We start from the raw sequence: 20,000 nt of genomic DNA on the forward strand, positions 1-20,000 counted from the left end.
AGTTGAGAAGTAAATATTAAAATGGTGTTTTAGGGCTTGTGTGATAGTAACAGTCACACCTAATGCAGTACTGATCCTCATCCTGACCCACAAGGTAAGCGTACCTGCTAGGATGGGTTTGTAGCAGGTGTGGCAGCGGGGCGCGTCCTCACGTGAGCTGCATTTCCCACACAGGATCCGGTCATCTTTCACACTGAACGACTCTTTAGCCAAATTCTTATAACACTTCGAGCAGCGGAAACAGTCCTCATGCCAGTAACGACCCTTATAGTGCAGCTCCTGTGGAGACACAGCGCCTTACAGGTAAACAGTGCCTTACAGGTAAACAGTGCCTTACAGGTAAACAGCGCCTTACAGGTAAACAGTGCCTTACAGGTAAACAGCGCCTTACAGGTAAACAGTGCCTCAGAGGTAAACAGTGGCTTACAGGTAAACAGTGCCTTACAGGTAAACAGTGCCTTACAGGTAAACAGCGCCTTACAGGTAAACAGCGCCTTACAGGTAAACAGTGCCTCAGAGGTAAACAGTGGCTTACAGGTAAACAGCGCCTTACAGGTAAACAGTGCCTTACAGGTAAACAGTGCCTCAGAGGTAAACAGTGGCTTACAGGTAAACAGTGCCTTACAGGTAAACAGTGGCTTACAGGTAAACAGCGCCTTACAGGTAAACAGTGCCTCAGAGGTAAACAGTGGCTTACAGGTAAACAGTGCCTTACAGGTAAACAGTGGCTTACAGGTAAACAGCGCCTTACAGGTAAACAGTGCCTCAGAGGTAAACAGTGGCTTACAGGTAAACAGTGGCTTACAGGTAAACAGTGCCTTACAGGTAAACAGTGCCTTACAGGTAAACAGCGCCTCAGAGGTAAACAGTGCCTTACAGGTAAAAGGGAAGACAGGTGAAAGGTGAAAATGTGATAAAGGTTAAAATGAAGATGCCAGTGTTTATTACTATTCATTAAAATACAATGTAGTGTTAGTGTTGTGCATGTTATCTGATTGGTGTGTTGTGAGAAGTGGGCGGGACCTTCGAGTCCGTGCTGATTGGACGGCGACACTCGGCACAGTTGTTGGCGCAGAATTTGTCGAAGCAGCGAACACACACCGGCTTGTCGTCCTTCTGCACGTATTTCTTCCCACTCAGATCATCACGGCAATAAAAACAGGCGAAACGGTCCGACATGGTGACACTGCACACACACACACACACACACACACACACACACACAGAAACACATACACACACACACACACACACACACACACACAGAAACACACACACACACACACACACGCACACACACACGCACACACACACACGCACACACACACACACGCACACACACGCACACACACAGAAACACACAGGTTATAACAGTCCTCTCTCCCCCTCTCTCTCCCACGCTCAGGAAGAAAGAGTGATGTCAAAGTTTCCACTGATAACACAATGTTTGTTCTCGTTTTTTTCTTTTGTTCCAGTGTATGTATGTGTGTGTGTGTATGTGTGTGTGCATGCATGTCTGTGTGTAGGTGTGTTTTGTAGCCATGGGCAACAGAAATGTCCACACACACCGCTCCTCTGTGGTTTTTATCTGATAAAAGGAAGTGTGCAGCATGAAGGTGAGAAGTCAGTGCATCGAGGACGGCGCATAAACAACTGATAGAATTTAATGATTCATTAAAGTGAATCATGTGAATCGATTCACTAACACACACACACACACACACACACAAATATCAAGTGTTCATCTGTCATATTTTTCTCATTTTACACATTAAAACTTCATCAGACTTCATCTGAGTTTGCTTTAAAGGTTAGAGGTCACCTGCGCAGAATCACAAAGAACTCACAAAGTTGATAAACTGGAGCTTAGAAGCTTCCATCACTTCAGTTAGCCTTGTAGCTCCAGTGCAAAAGTAAAGAAGGAGACGTCACTCGCCAAACACGTCTCATCTGTTTGATTTTTTTTTTATTAAATGATTTCTTTAAACAGGTACAGAATCAAATCACTAAAGTGAGTCACGCCGTTCTGTGTTTGATCTGATCTGAATGTTCACCTGTTCACCCGAAAAAGGACAAAATATGAGCGTATTAAACGAACGAGGCACTAATCAGTCTGTAATTGAATCAGAATGTTAATGCATCGTGACTAATTGCATAAACTCAGTGCACGAACTCAGGAAATCAGATCAGCTCGGATCAGGATGCTGAGCAAATGCAGTTATTTATAAGAAACTGAAATTGCACGCAAACCTCCGGCTTTAATAAGATGACCTGCAGGATTTCAGAGAGTGGAACAGTGTGTGCCGTAACTCCCTCCATAGCAACGATGTAAACTGTGTACAGTCTCAAACTGCTTATTACTGCCCATTACACCCCACATTTTATTTCTGTGCCTCAACGCTGCAGCACAAAAAACCACAGAAATGAAACTCTGAACCACTTGTGCTTCATTATTTACATCCAGCCTCCAAACCAGCAGCTTTTACAAGCCAAGCAAGAGCACAAAAGTCAAACCTCACACAAAAATGTGAGCAAACACACACAGACACACACACAATTCTTATTCCAACATCATCCAAACCCTGACCTCCTCCAGCCTCCTGCTCGTCACTCCACTGCTCCCAAACAGCGCTGAGTGAAGTTTAGAGCTTTGTGTTAAGCTGAAGGCTTTGGGTTTGTGCGGTGCTAAAGTCTTTTCAGTTCTTAAAATATCTAATGTGAGCTAAAGGCCTTTTATTGTCAGGTCAGGCTCAAGGCTGAACGCTAAAAGCCTGGAGTGCTCAGCTAAAGGCTGCTTGTAAATGACGTCTGTTCGTCAGCATGTTTCCTGAGATTAAAATAAATGAAAAAAGAAAAGGACAGGAAAGATGTCGACACAGTGCTAACTGAAATGTCGACACAGTGCTAACGGTCCTGGTGAATTGAGCTGTCTGCTCAAACTTCTCTAATGCTCACACACTTTTACAGGTGACGTCATTTTTTCCTGCATGATTTTACAAGCAGCTGGAAGACCCAGAGTTTATCTTTCGGCGCCTTTTAGGTCCCACTGTTCCTGAGCTGCTGGTGGCTGTGAATGATTAACACATATCTGGCATTAAACAGCTGGCCAAGTTTGTGTTTTTAAACCATTTTGTGTTTTTTATTACGACCTGTTGGTGGTGCTGGTGAGCTCACTTCCATAAAAATCCAAATTAATCCATTTTAAAACAATTGTTAAGGAGAAATAATCTGGACACCAAAGGAAACCTTATATTGATGTGTTTTTATCTTTGAAAGGCTTAGCCATGCTAGCAGTTTTAAACCAGCTGCTTATGACTAATACACATTTAGAGAGGGGTGTGTGCATGTGTGTGTGTGTGTGTGTGTGTGTCACTCTGCTGAATCATTTGATTCATGAACTTGATTCAAAGTTCAATAATAATTCCTTTGTTCAGTTTCCAGGATGTCCTGAAGGAGAGTTCATGTCAGTACTGACTCTTTCACCCTTGAAGTGTCCTTGTTGCCTTGTTGATTAAGACACTTCAGACACAAACACACTTCAGACACAAACACACTTCAGACACAAACACACTGTTCAGAGTTGTGTTCAGTTTGAAAGTGTTGTTGTGATGAATGTGGTGAAATAGAGAAAGTTGCGTGTTGAGGTTGCGTAGCGTCCAGACGGCTCGACCCCTCACCTCCTCCGGGAGAGACGTCTAACTTCTGCATGAGCTCATCACACAACATCTGGAGCTCAGCGTGGGTGAAGATAAGGGCCAGGACACACACACACACACACACACACATGTTCTGCATTGTTACATGTCTCTCTCTCTCTCTTTAAAGGCCTGTAACTGGGTGTGGTTCTGTTGTGCTTCTTGTGGCCTTGACATCATCCAATTAAAATGTTACCTTCAGAAAAACCACGGTACTATGATGGTCATGCACATATGAAGGTTTCCATCATGTGTAACCTAAAACTGCAAAACAGACTTGGTTCTGCCAGACAGCTGGGAAAACACTGAGCGTGTGTGAGTGTGTGTGTGTGTGTGTGCGCGCACCACTGCGTTGGCATGATCTCCTCTCTAAAGAATGAGAGTGAAGCATGAGAACAGGAAGCCAGACAAACAGAGAACAGGAGGCGAGAGCGAGCGCTCGTACACGGGAGCAGGACGATATTGGCACACAGCACTTCATCTGTGTTGCTGTGTTAAAGCGAAGCTGCTGATTGGTCAGCTGCTGTAATGGCCATTATGACGTCATCAGCTGTCAGTGTGAATTTAAATTTAAAAAGAGACTGGAGTCTCTGTGTCTCACACACACACAGAGTGCAGAAATGAGATGAAGAAGAAGAAGAAGGAGGAGGAGGAGGAGTTTTACACCAGTGCATTTCCTGCTCCATGTGAACCTGATCCAACTTCAGTTCGTTTATTTGAATTTAATCCTTTCCTCATGTTCTACTGAAATTCCTCCTAAACACACAGTACTTATTGATAAACAGCACTGAGGATCATAGACTGTGTGTGTGTGTGTGTGTGTGTGTGTGTGAGACCCTGAAGCCTCACATTCACCACGCCCTCTACACAGTGCACTACATCGGGTGCAGAAGCGACCAGGTCACACCCTGAACTTGTGTAGTTATACAGAAAGTAATGAAGAGAACATCATGTGGCTTCATATTGGACATCACTACTCACACACCACGAGTGATACCCTTATATACATCTCATATAATTTTACTGCATGATTCTCACACACACACACACACACACACACTGTGCCTTGCGTGCATTGCTATAGTTCAGTAACGGTACACTTCAGCCCTAAATCAAGCAGTTCATCTTCATCCTCCTCTTCCTCAGGTTTAATCAGAAACAGATTTTTGCACACACACACACACACATGCTCACGTGCACACATATGCGCGCAGACACACACACACACACGTGCACACGTGCGCACACACACGCACATTATAATGCAGAAGTCCTAACAGAAATGGTGAAACTTACCAGCTTCTCAGCAGGAGACTCTTATCCTCCGTCCCGTCTCAGAGACTGTTAATGTTTCTCCCTCACTCTGCTCATATGAGAGACTGACGGAGTGAGTGACAGAGGGAGTGTGTGAGGGAGGGAGGGCGCAGGCAGCAGGGCGGAGGGTGCAGGAAGGAGGGCGCATTACAGCCTCAACAGGAAATAGTGCAAGTATTTTTACTTCTGATACAGGCACCATTCCAATTCACTGAGTGCTGCAGAGAACATGTGGAGACAGAGTTGTTTCATATCTCATGTAGAGCAGCACAGTGTAGTGTAGGTTTAATACAGTATAGGCGTAGTGCGGTGTAGGTGTAGTGTAATGTAGGTGTACGCATAGTGCGGTGTAGGTGTAGTGCAGTGTATGTGTAGGTGCAGGGTAGGTGCAGTGTAGTGTGGGTGTAGGCGTAGTGCAGTGTAGTGTGAGTGTAGTGTGGTGTAGGAAATTAGCTAGGCCTTTAGGGGCACCAGCAGCTTTAGTTAGGTGTATACCGGGAGCCAGGGCGCCGGACATAGCAGGTAATCTTAGGGTCTTAGGCAAGCACAGGTTCTCAAAGATAGTTATTCATGTAGGAGCTAATGATATACGCCTTCGTCAGTCTGAGGTTACTAAGAGTAACTTGGTAGAGGTGTGTAAATTAGCGAAGGCGATGTCCGATGCTGTAGTATGCTCTGGCCCCATCCCAATGCGGCGTGGCGATGTAGCTTACAGCAGGTTATGGTTGCTGAACTGCTGGATGTCCAGGTGGTGCTCCGAAAACAATGTGGGCTTTATAGATAATCAGACTATCTTTGAGGGCAAGGCTGGCCTGTTAGGGCGAGACAGTGTCCATCCCACTCGGGAAGGTGCTGCTCTCATTTCTTGCAGCATAGCACATAGTCTCAGAACAGGCCTAGTTAATCGGTGACAATCCAGGGCCAAGGCCAGGGAGCAGACAAGCAGGCTAAACCGACCGTCTGCCAGCTGCACTGAGTCATCACTTAGGTTCCACCGTATTGAGACTGTGTCTGTTCCCCGAGCTAAACAAAATTATAGACATACTCAGAAAGTTTGTTTTAGTAACCTAATTAACATAAAATTAAACCATACCGAATGCATAGCCAGCACCGTTGATCTGAAGCTAGGACTGTTGAATATTAGATCTCTTACGTCTAAAGCGCTTATTGTTAATGAAACTATTACTGATCAGGAGTTTGATGTACTGTATTTAACAGAAACGTGGATTAAACCAAACGAGTTTGTAGCATTAAATGAAGCTAGTCCTCCCGGGTACAGTTACATACATCAGCCCCGTCTAACTGGCAAAGGAGGAGGCGTCGCAGTCATTTATAATGATAATCTAGCCGTCACACAAAAACCTAGTCATAAATTCAACGCATTTGAAGTTCTTTATTCTAACATAACATACGTAGCCACTAAAAATAAGTCTACCCAGGTGATTCCAGTAATTATTATTTACAGACCCCCAGGGCCATATTCGGAATTCCTGTGTGAATTTGCAGATTTCATCTCTAACCTGGTTGTTTCTTTAGACAAGGCATTAATTGTTGGAGACTTTAATATTCATTTTGATAATCCAGAAGACCCTCTGAGAACAGCATTCTAGATTCTGTAGGGGTTAATCAGAATGTAATAGGACCCACCCATAGTGGTGGTCACACTCTTGATTTAATACTAACATTCGGATTAAATATAGAAAATATAGTCTCATGTCCACAGTCTGAAGCTATCTCAGATCATTATCTCATCTCATTTAAAATGTGTATTAATCATAGTATATGCACCTTGCCACGTCACCGTGTCAAACATACGTTCACGTCAACAACTGCACAGAGTTTTATCAGTAATCTCCCAGATTTATCAACCATGATTGGATCACCGTCTGATCCCGAAGAACTTGACCAGGCAACTGAATGTTTAGAATCAACGTTCTGCAACTCGCTAGATAAGGGAGCTCCACTTAAAAGAAAAATAATTAGGGAGAAAAAGCTAGCACCCTGGTATAGCGATCACACACGAACTTTAAAACAGACCACTCGAAAACTAGAACGTAAATGACGTCAAACTAACTTGGTAGTATTTCAAATAGCATGGAAGGAGAGCCTATTGAGCTATAAGAAAGCTTTTAGTGCTGCTAGATCAATGTAGCTCTCCACCCTAATTGAAGATAACAGAAATAATCCTAGATTCCTATTTAATACTGTAGCAAAATTAACTAGGAATAAGACCACAATAGAAACACGCACACAATCATTATATAGCAGTGATGACTTCATGAATTTTTTCAATGGTAAAATTAAAAATATCAGGCTAGAAATTCAGACTATTAATTTAAAACCGGACAGTTCTATAACTAACCCTGTAGATGATAATATGATAATATTAGATAAACAACTACAACGCTTTAGTCCCCTTGAAGAGACTGAACTAATTTCACTAATTTCATCATCAAAATCATCAACCTGTATGCTAGATCCTTTACCTACTTGTTTCCTCAAACAGATAATTCCTGAAACAATCAAACCTCTTTTAAAGATAATCAATTCTTCCCTTAGCATTGGCTATGTACCTAAATCTTTTAAATTAGCAGTTATCAAGCCCCTGATTAAAAAACCTGACCTCAATCCCTGTCAACTGTCCAACTACAGGCCAATATCAAACCTCCCCTTTATTTCCAAGGTCCTTGAAAAGGTTGTAGCACAGCAGCTATGCTCATACTTACATAGGAATAACATTCATGAAATGTATCAGTCAGGATTTAGGCCTCATCATAGCACAGAGACAGCGCTGGTTAAAGTGGTAAATGACCTACTACTGGCCTCTGATCAGGGTTGTGTCTCCTTGCTGGTGCTGCTTGACCTTAGTGCAGCTTTTGATACCATTGATCATGCTATTCTCCTCGATAGACTGGAAAATGTAGTAGGCATTAAGGGAACAGCCCTTTCCTGGCTCAGGTCTTATTTGACTGATCGTTATCAGTTTGTAAACATAAATGGTGACTTCTCTTCTCATACTAAGGTAAAGTTTGGTGTCCCGCAAGGTTCTGTTTTAGGCCCACTGCTCTTTTCTCTATATATGCTACCTCTAGGCAAAATTATTCGTAAACATGGTATTAGCTTCCACTGTTACGCTGATGACACACAGTTGTATGTTTCAGCAAAGCCAGATGACAGGCACCAGCTTAATAAAGTTGAGGAATGTGTAAAAGACATTAGAAACTGGATGCTTATTAACTTTCTCTTACTTAATTCTGACAAGACAGAAGTACTTGTACTAGGACCACATGCAGCTAGAAGTAAGCTTTCTGATTACATAATAACTCTGGATGGCCTTTCTGTTTCATCATCTGCAGCAGTAAAAGACCTTGGTGTGATTATCGACTCTAGTCTTTCTTTTGAAGCTCATGTAGATAATATCACTAGGATTGCTTTCTTTTATCTCAGAAATATTGCTAAAATAAGAAATATACTGTCACTACACAATGCAGAAAAATTAGTTCATGCTTTCGTTACCTCTAGGTTGGATTATTGTAATGCCTTACTGTCTGGATGTTCCAGTAGATGCATAAACAAGCTCCAGTTAGTCCAGAATGCAGCAGCGAGAGTCCTTACTAGAACCAGAAGATATGACCACATCACCCCTATCTTATCCACACTGCAGTGGCTCCCAATCAAATTTCGTATTGATTATAAAATACTACTATTGACCTATAAAGCACTAAATGGTCTCGCGCCACAGTACCTGAGCGAACTTTTGGTCTTTTATGATCTGTCACGCCTACTCAGATCAAAAGGTGCAGGCTATTTGTTGGTACCTCGAATAAAGCCCCACAGTTATGGAACAGCCTTCCACTTAGTGTTCGGGGCTCAGACACAGTCTCAGTGTTTAAGTCTCGGCTGAAAACATATTTGTTTAGTCAAGCCTTTAGTGAATAGTTTTTTCTTAGGTAAAGGAGCAGGTCTGGAGGGTTTCACAGGCATAGAGTGTTGTGGAGAACTGGGATGTTTGGATGCTGTCGCCCCCCCACTCTCACACGTTCACTCAGGTTTGTTGACGGTGGAGTGGCTGGAGCTTTATGTCCCAGGGTGCCTTCATGTCTGTGTTAGCTTCTGGCTCTCCCTTTTAGTTATGCTGTCATAGCTAGTCTTGCCAGGGTCCCTGCTTGCACTCTGCATGCAAAGTACATCGTGCTTAACCATTAGAGGACAAAAGCTTACCTAACAATCTGAAGAACTGTTTGGATGGCTGGGGATGGTGCCACCTGGGGGCTGTGGAGATGGTGCTGCTTGGGGATCACATATGGGGAGCTGTACTGTACTGTACTGTACTGTAATGGCTTGGGACTGCGATTGCTGTAGTGGCTTTGGGGCTGCAGTTGCCACGAGCAGCTTCGTACTCAGGACTCCATCAGTGGACAGTGGATAGATTTTAACCAGCCGGACCTCTTGCAAATACTGTGATGAATTTATTGGTTGCACAATTGCACTATTTGTCCATATAGTACACAATAGAAGGGATTTATTTACAATCGCACTATCCGTTGCACCCAGATGAGGATGGGTTCCCTTTTTGAGCCTGGTTCCTCTCAAGGTTTCTTCCTCATATCATCTCGGGGAGTTTTTCCTTGCCACCGTCGCCACTGGCTTCTCATTAGGGATAAATTCACAGTGATAAATTCAAATATTTACAATATATTTTTTGTGAATCCATTTATTTCTGTAAAGCTGCTTTGTGACAATGTCCATTGTTAAAAGCGCTATACAAATAAAATTGAATTGAATTGAATTGAATTGTGTAGGTGTAGGTACAGTGTATGTGTAGGTGCAGTGCAGTGTAGTGTGGGTGTAGTGCGGTGTAGGTGTAGTGCGGTGTAGTGCAGTGTGAGTGTAGTGCGGTGTAGGTGTAGTGCAGTGAAGTGTATGTGTAGGTGTAGTGCAGTGTAGTGTGGGTGTAATGTGGTGTAGGTGTAGGTGCAGTGTAGCTGTAGCTGTAGTGCAATGTAGGTGCAGTGTGGTGTAGGTGTGGTGTAGGTGTAGTGTAATGTAGGTGTAGGTGTAGTGCAGTGTAGGTGTAGGTGTAGTGTGGTGTAGGTGTAGTTCAGTGTAGGTGTAGGTGTAGTGTGGTGTAGGTGTAGTGCAGTGTAGGTGTAGGTGTAGTGGTGTAAGTGTAGTGTGGTGTAGGTGTAGTGTAATGTAGGTGTAGGTGTAGTGTGGTGTAGGAGTAGGTGTAGTGTGGTGTAGGTGTAGGTGTAGTGTGGTGTAGGAGTAGTGTAGATGTAGTGTAGTGTAGGTGTAGTATGGTGTAGGTGTAGTGTAGGTGTAGTGTGGTGTAGATGTAGTGTGGTGTAGGTGTAGTGTAGGTGTAATGTGGTGTAGGTGTAGTGCGGTGTAGGTGTAGTGTGGTGTAGGTGTAGTGTAGGTGTAGGTGTAGTGTGGTGTAGGTGTAATGTGATGTAGGTGTATGTGTAGTGTGGTGTAGGTGTAATGTAGGTGTAGTGTGGTGTAGGTGTAATGTGGTGTATGTGTAGTGTAGGTGTAGTGTAGGTGTAGGTGTAGTGTAGGTGTAGTGTGGTGTATGTGTAGGTGTAATGTGGTGTAGGTGTAATGTGGTGTAGGTGTAGGTGTAATGTGGTGTAGGTGTAGTGTAGGTGTAGTGTGGTGTATGTGTAGGTGTAATGTGGTGTAGGTGTAGGTGTGGTGTAGGTGTAGGTGTAGGTGTAGGTGTAGTGTGGTGTAGGTGTAGGTGTAGTGTGGTGTAGGTGTAGTGTGGTGTAGGTGTAATGTGGTGTAGGTGTAGTGTAGGTGTAGGTGTAGTGTGGTGTAGGTGTAATGTAGGTGTAGGTGTAGTGTGGTGTAGGTGTAGGTGTAATGTGGTGTAGGTGTAGGTGTAGTGTGGTGTAGGTGTAGGTGTAATGTGGTGTAGGTGTAGTGTAGGTGTAGTGTGGTGTATGTGTAGGTGTAATGTGGTGTAGGTGTAGTGTGGTGTAGGTGTAGGTGTAGGTGTAATGTGGTGTAGGTGTAGTGTAGGTGTAGGTGGGTGAATGTCATTGCCTGTACAGTGAGGATATAACTGATATAACCTGATAGTCAGGTGCATAAATATTTGGACATTGACAGTAAATGCAGTCGTCTGCTGCTGCTGTATTTATATAAACTTTATATTTAACTTCCTGTCATTGCTTCACTCTCTACCTGGCTGCTTCCCCAATAACTGCGATGTCCATATATGGTATTAGTTTATCTGCTGAATACTGTGTCACAGTACGTTATGTTTATATTCACAGCATTTATTATAATGTTATTCTTCTGCATTACTGTTATATCTGACACTTTCACACTAGAGCTGTGTACTGACCGGCGCTGTGCTCTCTTACTGCGCCTACTGTACTGGGGTAGTTACTGTACTGGGGTAGTTACTGTACCGGTGTAGTTACTGTACTGGGGTAGTTACTGTACTGGTTTAATAGTTACTGTACCGGTGTAGTTACTGTACTGGTGTAGTTACTGTACTGGGTTAATAGTTACTGTACCGGTGTAGTTACTGTACTGGTGTAGTTACTGTACTGGTTTAATAGTTACTGTACCGGTGTAGTTACTGTACCGGTGTAGTTACTGTACTGGTGTAGTTACTGTACTGGGTTAATAGTTACTGTACCGGTGTAGTTACTGTACTGGTGTAGTTACTGTACTGGTTTAATAGTTACTGTACTGGTGTAGTTACTGTACTGGGTTAATAGTTACTGTACCGGTGTAGTTACTGTACCGGTGTAGTTACTGTACTGGTGTAGTTACTGTACTGGTTTAATAGTTACTGTACCGGTGTAGTTACTGTACTGGTTTAATAGTTACTGTACTGGTTTAATAGTTACTGTACCGGTGTAATTACTGTACTGGTTTAATAGTTACTGTACTGGTTTAATAGTTACTGTATTGGTTTAATAGTTACTGTACCGGTGTAGTTACTGTACTGGTTTAATAGTTACTGTACTGGTTTAATAGTTACTGTACCGGTTTAATAGTTACTGTACCGATGTAGTTACTGTACTGGTTTAATAGTTGCTGTACTGGTTTAATAGTTACTGTACCGGTGTAGTTACTGTACTGGTTTAATAGTTACTGTATTGGTTTAATAGTTACTGTACCGGTGTAATTACTGTACTGGTTTAATAGTTGCTGTACTGGTTTAATAGTTACTGTATTGGTTTAATAGTTACTGTACCGGTGTAGTTACTGTACTGGTTTAATAGTTACTGTACTGGTTTAATAGTTACTGTACCGGTGTAATTACTGTACTGGTTTAATAGTTACTGTACTGGTTTAATAGTTACTGTATTGGTTTAATAGTTACTGTACCGGTGTAGTTACTGTACTGGTTTAATAGTTACTGTACTGGTTTAATAGTTACTGTACTGGTTTAATAGTTACTGTACCGGTGTAGTTACTGTACTGGTTTAATAGTTACTGTACTGGTGTAGTTACTGTACTGGTGTAGTTACTGTACTGGTTTAATAGTTGCTGTACTGGTTTAATAGCTACTGTACCGGTGTAGTTACTGTACTGGTTTAATAGTTGCTGTACTGGTTTAATAGTTACTGTACCGGTGTAGTTACTGTACTGGTTTAATAGTTGCTGTACTGGTTTAATAGTTACTGTAACGGTGTAGTTACTGTACTGGTTTAATAGTTACTGTACTGGTTTAATAGTTACTGTACTGGTGTAGTTACTGTACTGGTTTAATAGTTACTGTACTGGTTTAATAGTTACTGTAACGGTGTAGTTACTGTACTGGTTTAATAGTTGCTGTACTGGTTTAATAGTTACTGTAACGGTGTAGTTACTGTACTGGTTTAATAGTTACTGTACTGGTTTAATAGTTACTGTACTGGTGTAGTTACTGTACTGGTTTAATAGTTACTGTACTGGTTTAATAGTTACTGTACCAGTGTAGTTACTGTACTGGTTTAATAGTTACTGTACCGGTGTAGTTACTGTACTGGTTTAATAGTTGCTGTACTGGTTTAATAGTTACTGTACCGGTGTAGTTACTGTACTGGTGTAGGTACTGTACTGGTTTAATAGTTACTGTACTGGTGTAGTTACTGTACAGATGTAGTTACTGTACCGGGGTAGTTACTGTACTGCTGTAGTTACTGTTACGGTGTAGTTACTGTACCGGTGTAGTTACTGTACCGGGGTAGTTACTGTACTGCTGTAGTTACTGTACCGGTGTAGTTACTGTACCAGGGTAGTTACTGTACTGGTGTAGTTACTGTACTGGTGTAGTTACTGTACTTATCCTCCGTCCCGTCTCAGAGACTGTTAATGTTTCTCCTTCACTCTGCTCATATGAGAGACTGACGGAGTGAGTGACAGAGGGAGTGTGTGAGTGAGGTGTAGTTACTCACACACACTGGTGTAGTTACTGTACTGGTTTAATAGTTACTGTACTGGTTTAGGAGTTATTGTATTGTCTTAATTATTGTACTAGTTTAGTAGTTATTGCACTGGTTTAGTTATTGTACTGGTTTAGTAGTTATTGTACTGGTTTAGTAGTTATTGTACTGGGTAAGTTTTGTACTGGTTTAGTAGTTATTGTACTGGTTTAGTTATTGTACTGGTTTGGTTATTGTACTGGTTTAGTAGTTATTGTACTGGTTTAGTTATTGCACTGGTTTAGTTATTGTACTGGTTTAGGAGTTATTGTACTGGTTTAGGAGTTATTGCACTGGTTTAGTTATTGTACTGGTTTAGTAGTTATTGTACTGGGTTAGTTATTGTACTGGTTTAGTAGTTATTGTACTGGTTTAGGAGTTATTGCACTGGTTTAGTTATTGTACTGGTTTAGGAGTTATTGTACTGGTTTAGTAGTTATTCTACTGGTTTAGTTATTGTACTGGTTTAGTACTTATTGCACTGGTTTAGTTATTGTACTGGTTTAGTACTTATTGCACTGGTTTAGTTATTGTACTGGTTTATTTATTGTACTGGTTTAGGAGTTATTGTACTGGTTTATTTATTGTACTGCTTTAGTTATTGTACTGATTTAGGAGTTATTGTACTGGTTTAGTTATTGTACTGGTTTAGGAGTTATTGTACTGGTTTAGTATTTATTCTACTGGTTTATTAGTTATTGTACTGGTTTATTTATTGTACTGATTTAGGAGTTATTGTACTGGTTTAGGAGTTATTGTACTGCTTTAGTTATTGTACTGCTTTAGTTATTGTACTGATTTAGGAGTTATTGTCCTGCTTTAGTTATCGTACTGGTTTAGTTATTGTATTGGTTTAGGAGTTATTGTACTGGTTTAGGAGTTATTGTATTGGTTTAGGAGTTATTGTATTGGTTTAGGAGTTATTGTACTGGTTTAGGAGTTATTGTACTGATTTAGGAGTTATTGTACTGGTTTAGTAGTTATTGTACTGATTTAGGAGTTATTGTACTGATTTAGGAGTTATTGTACTGGTTTAGGAGTTATTGTACTGGTTTAGGAGTTATTGTAATGGTTTAGGAGTTATTGTACTGGTTTAGGAGTTATTGTACTGGTTTAGGAGTTATTGTACTGATTTAGGAGTTATTGTACTGGTTTAGTAGTTATTGTACTGATTTAGGAGTTATTGTACTGGTTTAGGAGTTATTGTACTGGTTTAGGAGTTATTGTATTGGTTTAGGAGTTATTGTACTGGTTTAGGAGTTATTGTACTGGTTTATTAGTTATTGTACTGGTTTAGGAGTTATTGTACTGATTTAGGAGTTATTGTACTGGTTTAGTAGTTATTGTACTGGTTTAGGAGTTATTGTACTGGTTTATTTATTGTACTGCTTTAGTTATTGTACTGATTTAGGAGTTATTGTACTGGTTTAGGAGTTATTGTACTGGTTTAGTATTTATTCTACTGGTTTATTAGTTATTGTACTGGTTTATTTATTGTACTGATTTAGGAGTTATTGTACTGGTTTAGTTATTGTACTGCTTTAGTTATTGTACTGGTTTAGTTATCGTACTGGTTTAGTTATCGTACTGGTTTAGGAGTTATTGTACTGGTTTAGTATTTATTCTACTGGTTTATTAGTTATTGTACTGGTTTAGGAGTTATTGTACTGATTTAGGAGTTATTGTACTGGTTTAGGAGTTATTGTACTGCTTTAGTTATTGTACTGCTTTAGTTATTGTACTGGTTTAGTTATCGTACTGGTTTAGGAGTTATTGTACTGGTTTAGTTATTGTATTGGTTTAGGAGTTATTGTACTGGTTTAGGAGTTATTGTACTGGTTTAGGAGTTATTGTACTGGTTTAGGAGTTATTGTACTGATTTAGGAGTTATTGTACTGGTTTAGTAGTTATTGTACTGATTTAGGAGTTATTGTACTGATTTAGGAGTTATTGTATTGGTTTAGGAGTTATTGTACTGGTTTAGTAGTTATTGTACTGGTTTAGGAGTTATTGTACTGATTTAGGAGTTATTGTACTGGTTTAGGAGTTATTGTACTGGTTTAGGAGTTATTGTACTGGTTTAGGAGTTATTGTACTGATTTAGGAGTTATTGTATTGGTTTAGGAGTTATTGTATTGGTTTAGGAGTTATTGTACTGGTTTAGTAGTTATTGTACTGATTTAGGAGTTATTGTACTGGTTTAGGAGTTATTGTACTGGTTTAGGAGTTATTGTACTGGTTTAGGAGTTATTGTACTGATTTAGGAGTTATTGTACTGGTTTAGGAGTTATTGTACTGGTTTAGGAGTTATTGTACTGATTTAGGAGTTATTGTACTGGTTTAGGAGTTATTGTACTGGTTTAGTAGTTATTGTATTAGTTTAGGGGTTATTGTACTGGTTTAGGAGTTATTGTACTGGTTTAGTTATTGTACTGGTTTAGGAGTTATTGTACTGGTTTAGGAGTTATTGTACTGGTTTAGGAGTTATTGTACTGATTTAGGGGTTATTGTACTGGTTTAGGAGTTATTGTTCTGTCCTGTGCTGTTTGCAGTAATGTCTCTTGTAGTTCTGTGGTGTTTATGTAGCACCATGGTCCTGGAGGAACGTTGAGGAACTGTACCAGCTGTCAATGACAATAAAGCCACTTGACTACTACAGAATACTGGAGAAGAACATAAACATTGAATATTTGAAGGTATTTACATCCAAAGAAGTGGAATGTTCTGCAAAGTCCAAGTCAATCACCTGAATCCAGCTGAGCTGCTTTTCACTCGCTGACGGCAAAACGTCCCGAGAACAAGCAGGAAGTGAAGACAGCTGCAGTGAAGACCTGCCAGAACTTCACCAGGGAAGAAACCCAGCGTCTGCTGATCTGCACGACTTCCAGACCTCAGGCTGTGATTTAAAACCGAGTATTATGACAATGTACTTTATGATTACTTTAGTCTGTCCAATTTCGTTCAGTCCCTGAAATAGAGGTGCTCACTTTTAACCAGTGCTGTAATTTCTATACTGTTCACACGATCTAGATGTAAATACACTCAAATTAAAGCTGAAAGTCTGCACTCTGAGCTCATACTCATTATTTCTCTCCAGTACATTGAGTAAACAGCTAAAATAACAATAACTTTGTCAATAATCAAATATTTATGCACCTGACTGCATGTATAGTGCACTACATAGGGTCTAGCAGTCATTATATTACACCCTATGTAGTGCACTTCTATAACTTACTTAAGTCATATAGATATAATAAAACATCTGATATGCAGTTTGGAAACTCTTTTTTTTTTTTTTTGTTTTTAACAAAATGCACTTAAATAGGGAGCATGAGGTAATTTGGGACACAGCCCCAGTCTACTTGTCTAGACTGTAATTTAAAAAAAACAAGAAACTGCACATAAAATAGTGTTTAATCCAAACACATTTTCACATAAAACTGGAACAGATTCAAATAAATTAAGGAAACTTCTGAGTGTGAGTTATATGAATACAGGAAGTGACATCACGGTGAATAATAATAATGAGAACACATTTCTGTATATTTATGCATACTTAATATTTCTGTTGGGCATTTTATTTAAAACTGTAGTGAAACAAATCATCTTAATTCACACACACACACACACACACACACACACACACACACTCCAGGAAACCACCTATTTTCACACCCTAGTTAGTGTGCTTTTACTTTTACAGGAGCTCAATTTAAAATGGCAGCACTTACCACTTATATAAACAATAAGGAGCTGTGTCCCATTTGGATGCCTCTCTACTAAACATAGTGTGCACTACCTAGGGAGCAGGAGCTTTTATATCCTAGGGAATAGTGAGCTGAATCCCAAAAGCCCACTTATCAGATATATTTAGTGCACTACACAGGACACACGTTGTCTAGTGCCCTATACGTGCACTAGGGACTGATTTGTGATTCAGCTTGCTGTTCCGTGTGTATGTGCACTACTTAGGGCTAGTGTACGAGTGCACTGTGATATCTGACGCACTCTGATCGGTGCTACAGTCTGTATCGGAGCGGCTCTGACTGCGGAAGGAAGGAGGAGAAAGAGGAGGAGGAGGAAGAGGAGAGAGCGAAGGGGTCAAAGGCCCATCAGGATCATCGGTGTGTAAATGTAACTGAGCCGTGTCCTGATTGGATGAGATGGAGGGGTCAGTGAGGTCGCTGAGGTCGCTGAGGTCACTGAGGTCACAGAGTTCACTGTACAGGAAGCTGGATCTGTTATTCAGGATCAGCTCTGAATCATCATCATCATCCTGCTGAGAGAGTGAGAGAGAGATACTTGTAGTCATGAGTGTGTGTGTGTGTGTGTGTGTGTGTGCGCGAGTGTGTGTGTGTGTGTGTGTGTGTGAGTACCTGACAGTGCTGAGTGGTGCAGCAGTGTGTCAGTGGAGTGCAGCAGGAGTGTGTGAGCGGGTGATCAGTGTGTGTGAGAAAAGGCTTCAGATAGCTGCAGAGTGAAGCGTTAAGGAAACACTGGCGCCATCTAGTGGCCACATCATCACACTGCAGCCCAGCTGTGATCAACATCACATCACACTGACAGAACTGCGCAAAAGTCTTAAACACACTGCACACACACACACACACACACACACTGTACGCACACGCACGCACACACACACACACACTCACACGCACACTGCACTCACTCATACACACACACACACACACTGCACGCACACACACACACACACACACACACTGCACGCACACACGCACACACGCACACACACACACACATTGTGTAAATCTATAATTACACAGATTTATCTTTATTTATTCATTTTATTGTATTGACTGAAGGATACTTGTGGTCGAATTTGTGCCACAGTCTGAAAGGCCACGCAGAGTCACGGGCACTCACACACTCCTCCACCTGAGAGAGAGAGAGAGAGAGAGAGAGAGAGAGAGAGAGATGTTAATGGAACATGAGTAAACACTCATTATTACCTCTGTCCTGTTATCACTGCTAATATAAAACACACACAGACTAATGTTCACAATACACACACACACACACACACACACACACACATACACACATAGACACACACACTCTCTCACTCTCTCTCTATCTCTCTCTCACCAAGTTCTCCTGATCTTCCTCAACACCAACCCTGGAGAGAAAATTAAGAAAGCAAATAAATACTTTTAGAAATGATAGAAAAGGTAAATAAAATTATTCAACACAGCTCAAATGAAATTAATTATAAAATAAAAAAGAAAATTATATTATACACATTTTAAGGACACATAAAGAAAATAAACTCTAAAATTACAGGACATCAACAGACACACACACACACACACACACACACACACTTATATACACTCACACACACACACACGCACACACACACACTTATATACACTCACACACACGCACACGCACACACACACACTTATATACACTCACACACACACCTGATGTTCATTAAGGTGAGCATGGGCGTGGTCCCGCCCCCACACACCCACACCGTGAGGAAGACGATGATGAGTGTGGTGGAGAACATCATCTTCCTCGCATAAGTGCTTGTGTCCCGAATCGAAAGGGCAAAGGTCATCGCTCCTCGCAGCCCTGAAGGGTCAAAGTTCAAACTGTCTATTGTCATACGCACTGAGAAAGGAATAAGACTGATTTATGGGGCGTGGCTACACTAATTACTGTTTATTAATAAGTTAGAAATAATCACAGTGATATTAAACTGTTTATTAGTGAATGATGTTTATTTTTATTTAATAAATAATTAAAGAGTACAAACAAAATGACAGGAGTTATAAATATTAGTTATAGTTATTAGTTATAAAGCAAATCTCATCACACAATTTTAATATAAAAACAAAAATGAAAAATGAAGAATGAAATTTTTTAATGAACTGGGATTCTCACTGCTGGATTAATAATAATAATAATAATAATAATAATAATAATAATAATAATAACAATAATAATAGTAATAATAATAATAAGAAGGCTGTATAAAAAAAATCAAAGACGAGAGTAAATAATTCAAATCGACACATTACGTTCGTCACATTCTGACCTGCGAACATCATGACGTGCTGGAAGCGGCAGCTGATGGGCTTCTTTCGGCCGAGATTGAGCAGGAAGGAAAGAGGATAAATATTCGCAACTCTTCCCAGAAATATCGCCAACTGTTCATCAGTCAGGGACAAAAATCACGTCTTCACTACGGAAATCAATTCATAAATGATTCAATTCAAGAAAAACTCTATATAATTAAATATATTCATTAAATATACTATATATGTGATTTAAAAAATATAAATAAAATGATCAAATAAACTTCAAGAGGAAAAGCAAAAAAAATATATTAAAAGAAAAAAAAATGAAAGAAATTTTTTAAGTTATTCACTTTTATTTACTTTTATAAGTACTTGTAATTATACAAAGGCACACACATTGTGTGTGTGTGTGTGTGTGTGTGTGTGTGTGTGTGTGTGTGTGTGTGTGTGTGTGTGTAAGGATACAAAGGCACCGGTGATGAAGACAATGTTAAAGACATGATGCT

The 20,000-nt window shown here is 40.5% G+C and overlaps 2 protein-coding genes across 4 annotated transcripts in view; both read right to left on the reverse strand.

The window, feature by feature from the left end:
- The window catches only part of fhl1b (four and a half LIM domains 1b), an 8,322-nt gene extending 3,184 nt beyond the window's left edge, over positions 1 to 5,138 (reverse strand). Inside the window, exons 1-3 of the mRNA XM_053241482.1 lie at positions 4,992 to 5,138; positions 1,024 to 1,186; positions 105 to 279 (exon numbers count right to left, since the gene is read on the reverse strand). Of these exons, the coding sequence (XP_053097457.1) occupies positions 105 to 279; positions 1,024 to 1,179 (331 nt within the window). The 5' untranslated portion in view covers positions 1,180 to 1,186; positions 4,992 to 5,138. The remainder of the gene's footprint in view (positions 1 to 104; positions 280 to 1,023; positions 1,187 to 4,991) is intronic.
- An 11,702-nt stretch (positions 5,139 to 16,840) lies between these two features.
- Positions 16,841 to 20,000, reverse strand: part of slc9a6b (solute carrier family 9 member 6b) — a 9,300-nt gene continuing 6,140 nt past the window's right edge. For 2 of the 3 annotated variants that reach the window (XM_053241054.1, XM_034312325.2), the window contains 7 exons: positions 19,960 to 20,000; positions 19,512 to 19,623; positions 18,892 to 19,045; positions 18,554 to 18,584; positions 18,276 to 18,343; positions 17,821 to 17,914; positions 16,841 to 17,723 (listed from right to left, as the gene is read on the reverse strand). The exon at positions 19,960 to 20,000 is cut by the window's right edge and continues 73 nt beyond it. In XM_053241054.1, the coding sequence (XP_053097029.1) occupies positions 17,409 to 17,723; positions 17,821 to 17,914; positions 18,276 to 18,343; positions 18,554 to 18,584; positions 18,892 to 19,045; positions 19,512 to 19,623; positions 19,960 to 20,000 (815 nt within the window). In that variant the 3' untranslated portion in view covers positions 16,841 to 17,408. The remainder of the gene's footprint in view (positions 17,724 to 17,820; positions 17,915 to 18,275; positions 18,344 to 18,553; positions 18,585 to 18,891; positions 19,046 to 19,511; positions 19,624 to 19,959) is intronic. The other variant, XM_053241053.1, reaches the window with a different exon arrangement.

Source organism: Pangasianodon hypophthalmus, chromosome 17 (assembly GCF_027358585.1).
Source record: "Pangasianodon hypophthalmus isolate fPanHyp1 chromosome 17, fPanHyp1.pri, whole genome shotgun sequence".
NCBI classification, from domain to species: Eukaryota; Metazoa; Chordata; class Actinopteri; order Siluriformes; family Pangasiidae; genus Pangasianodon; species Pangasianodon hypophthalmus.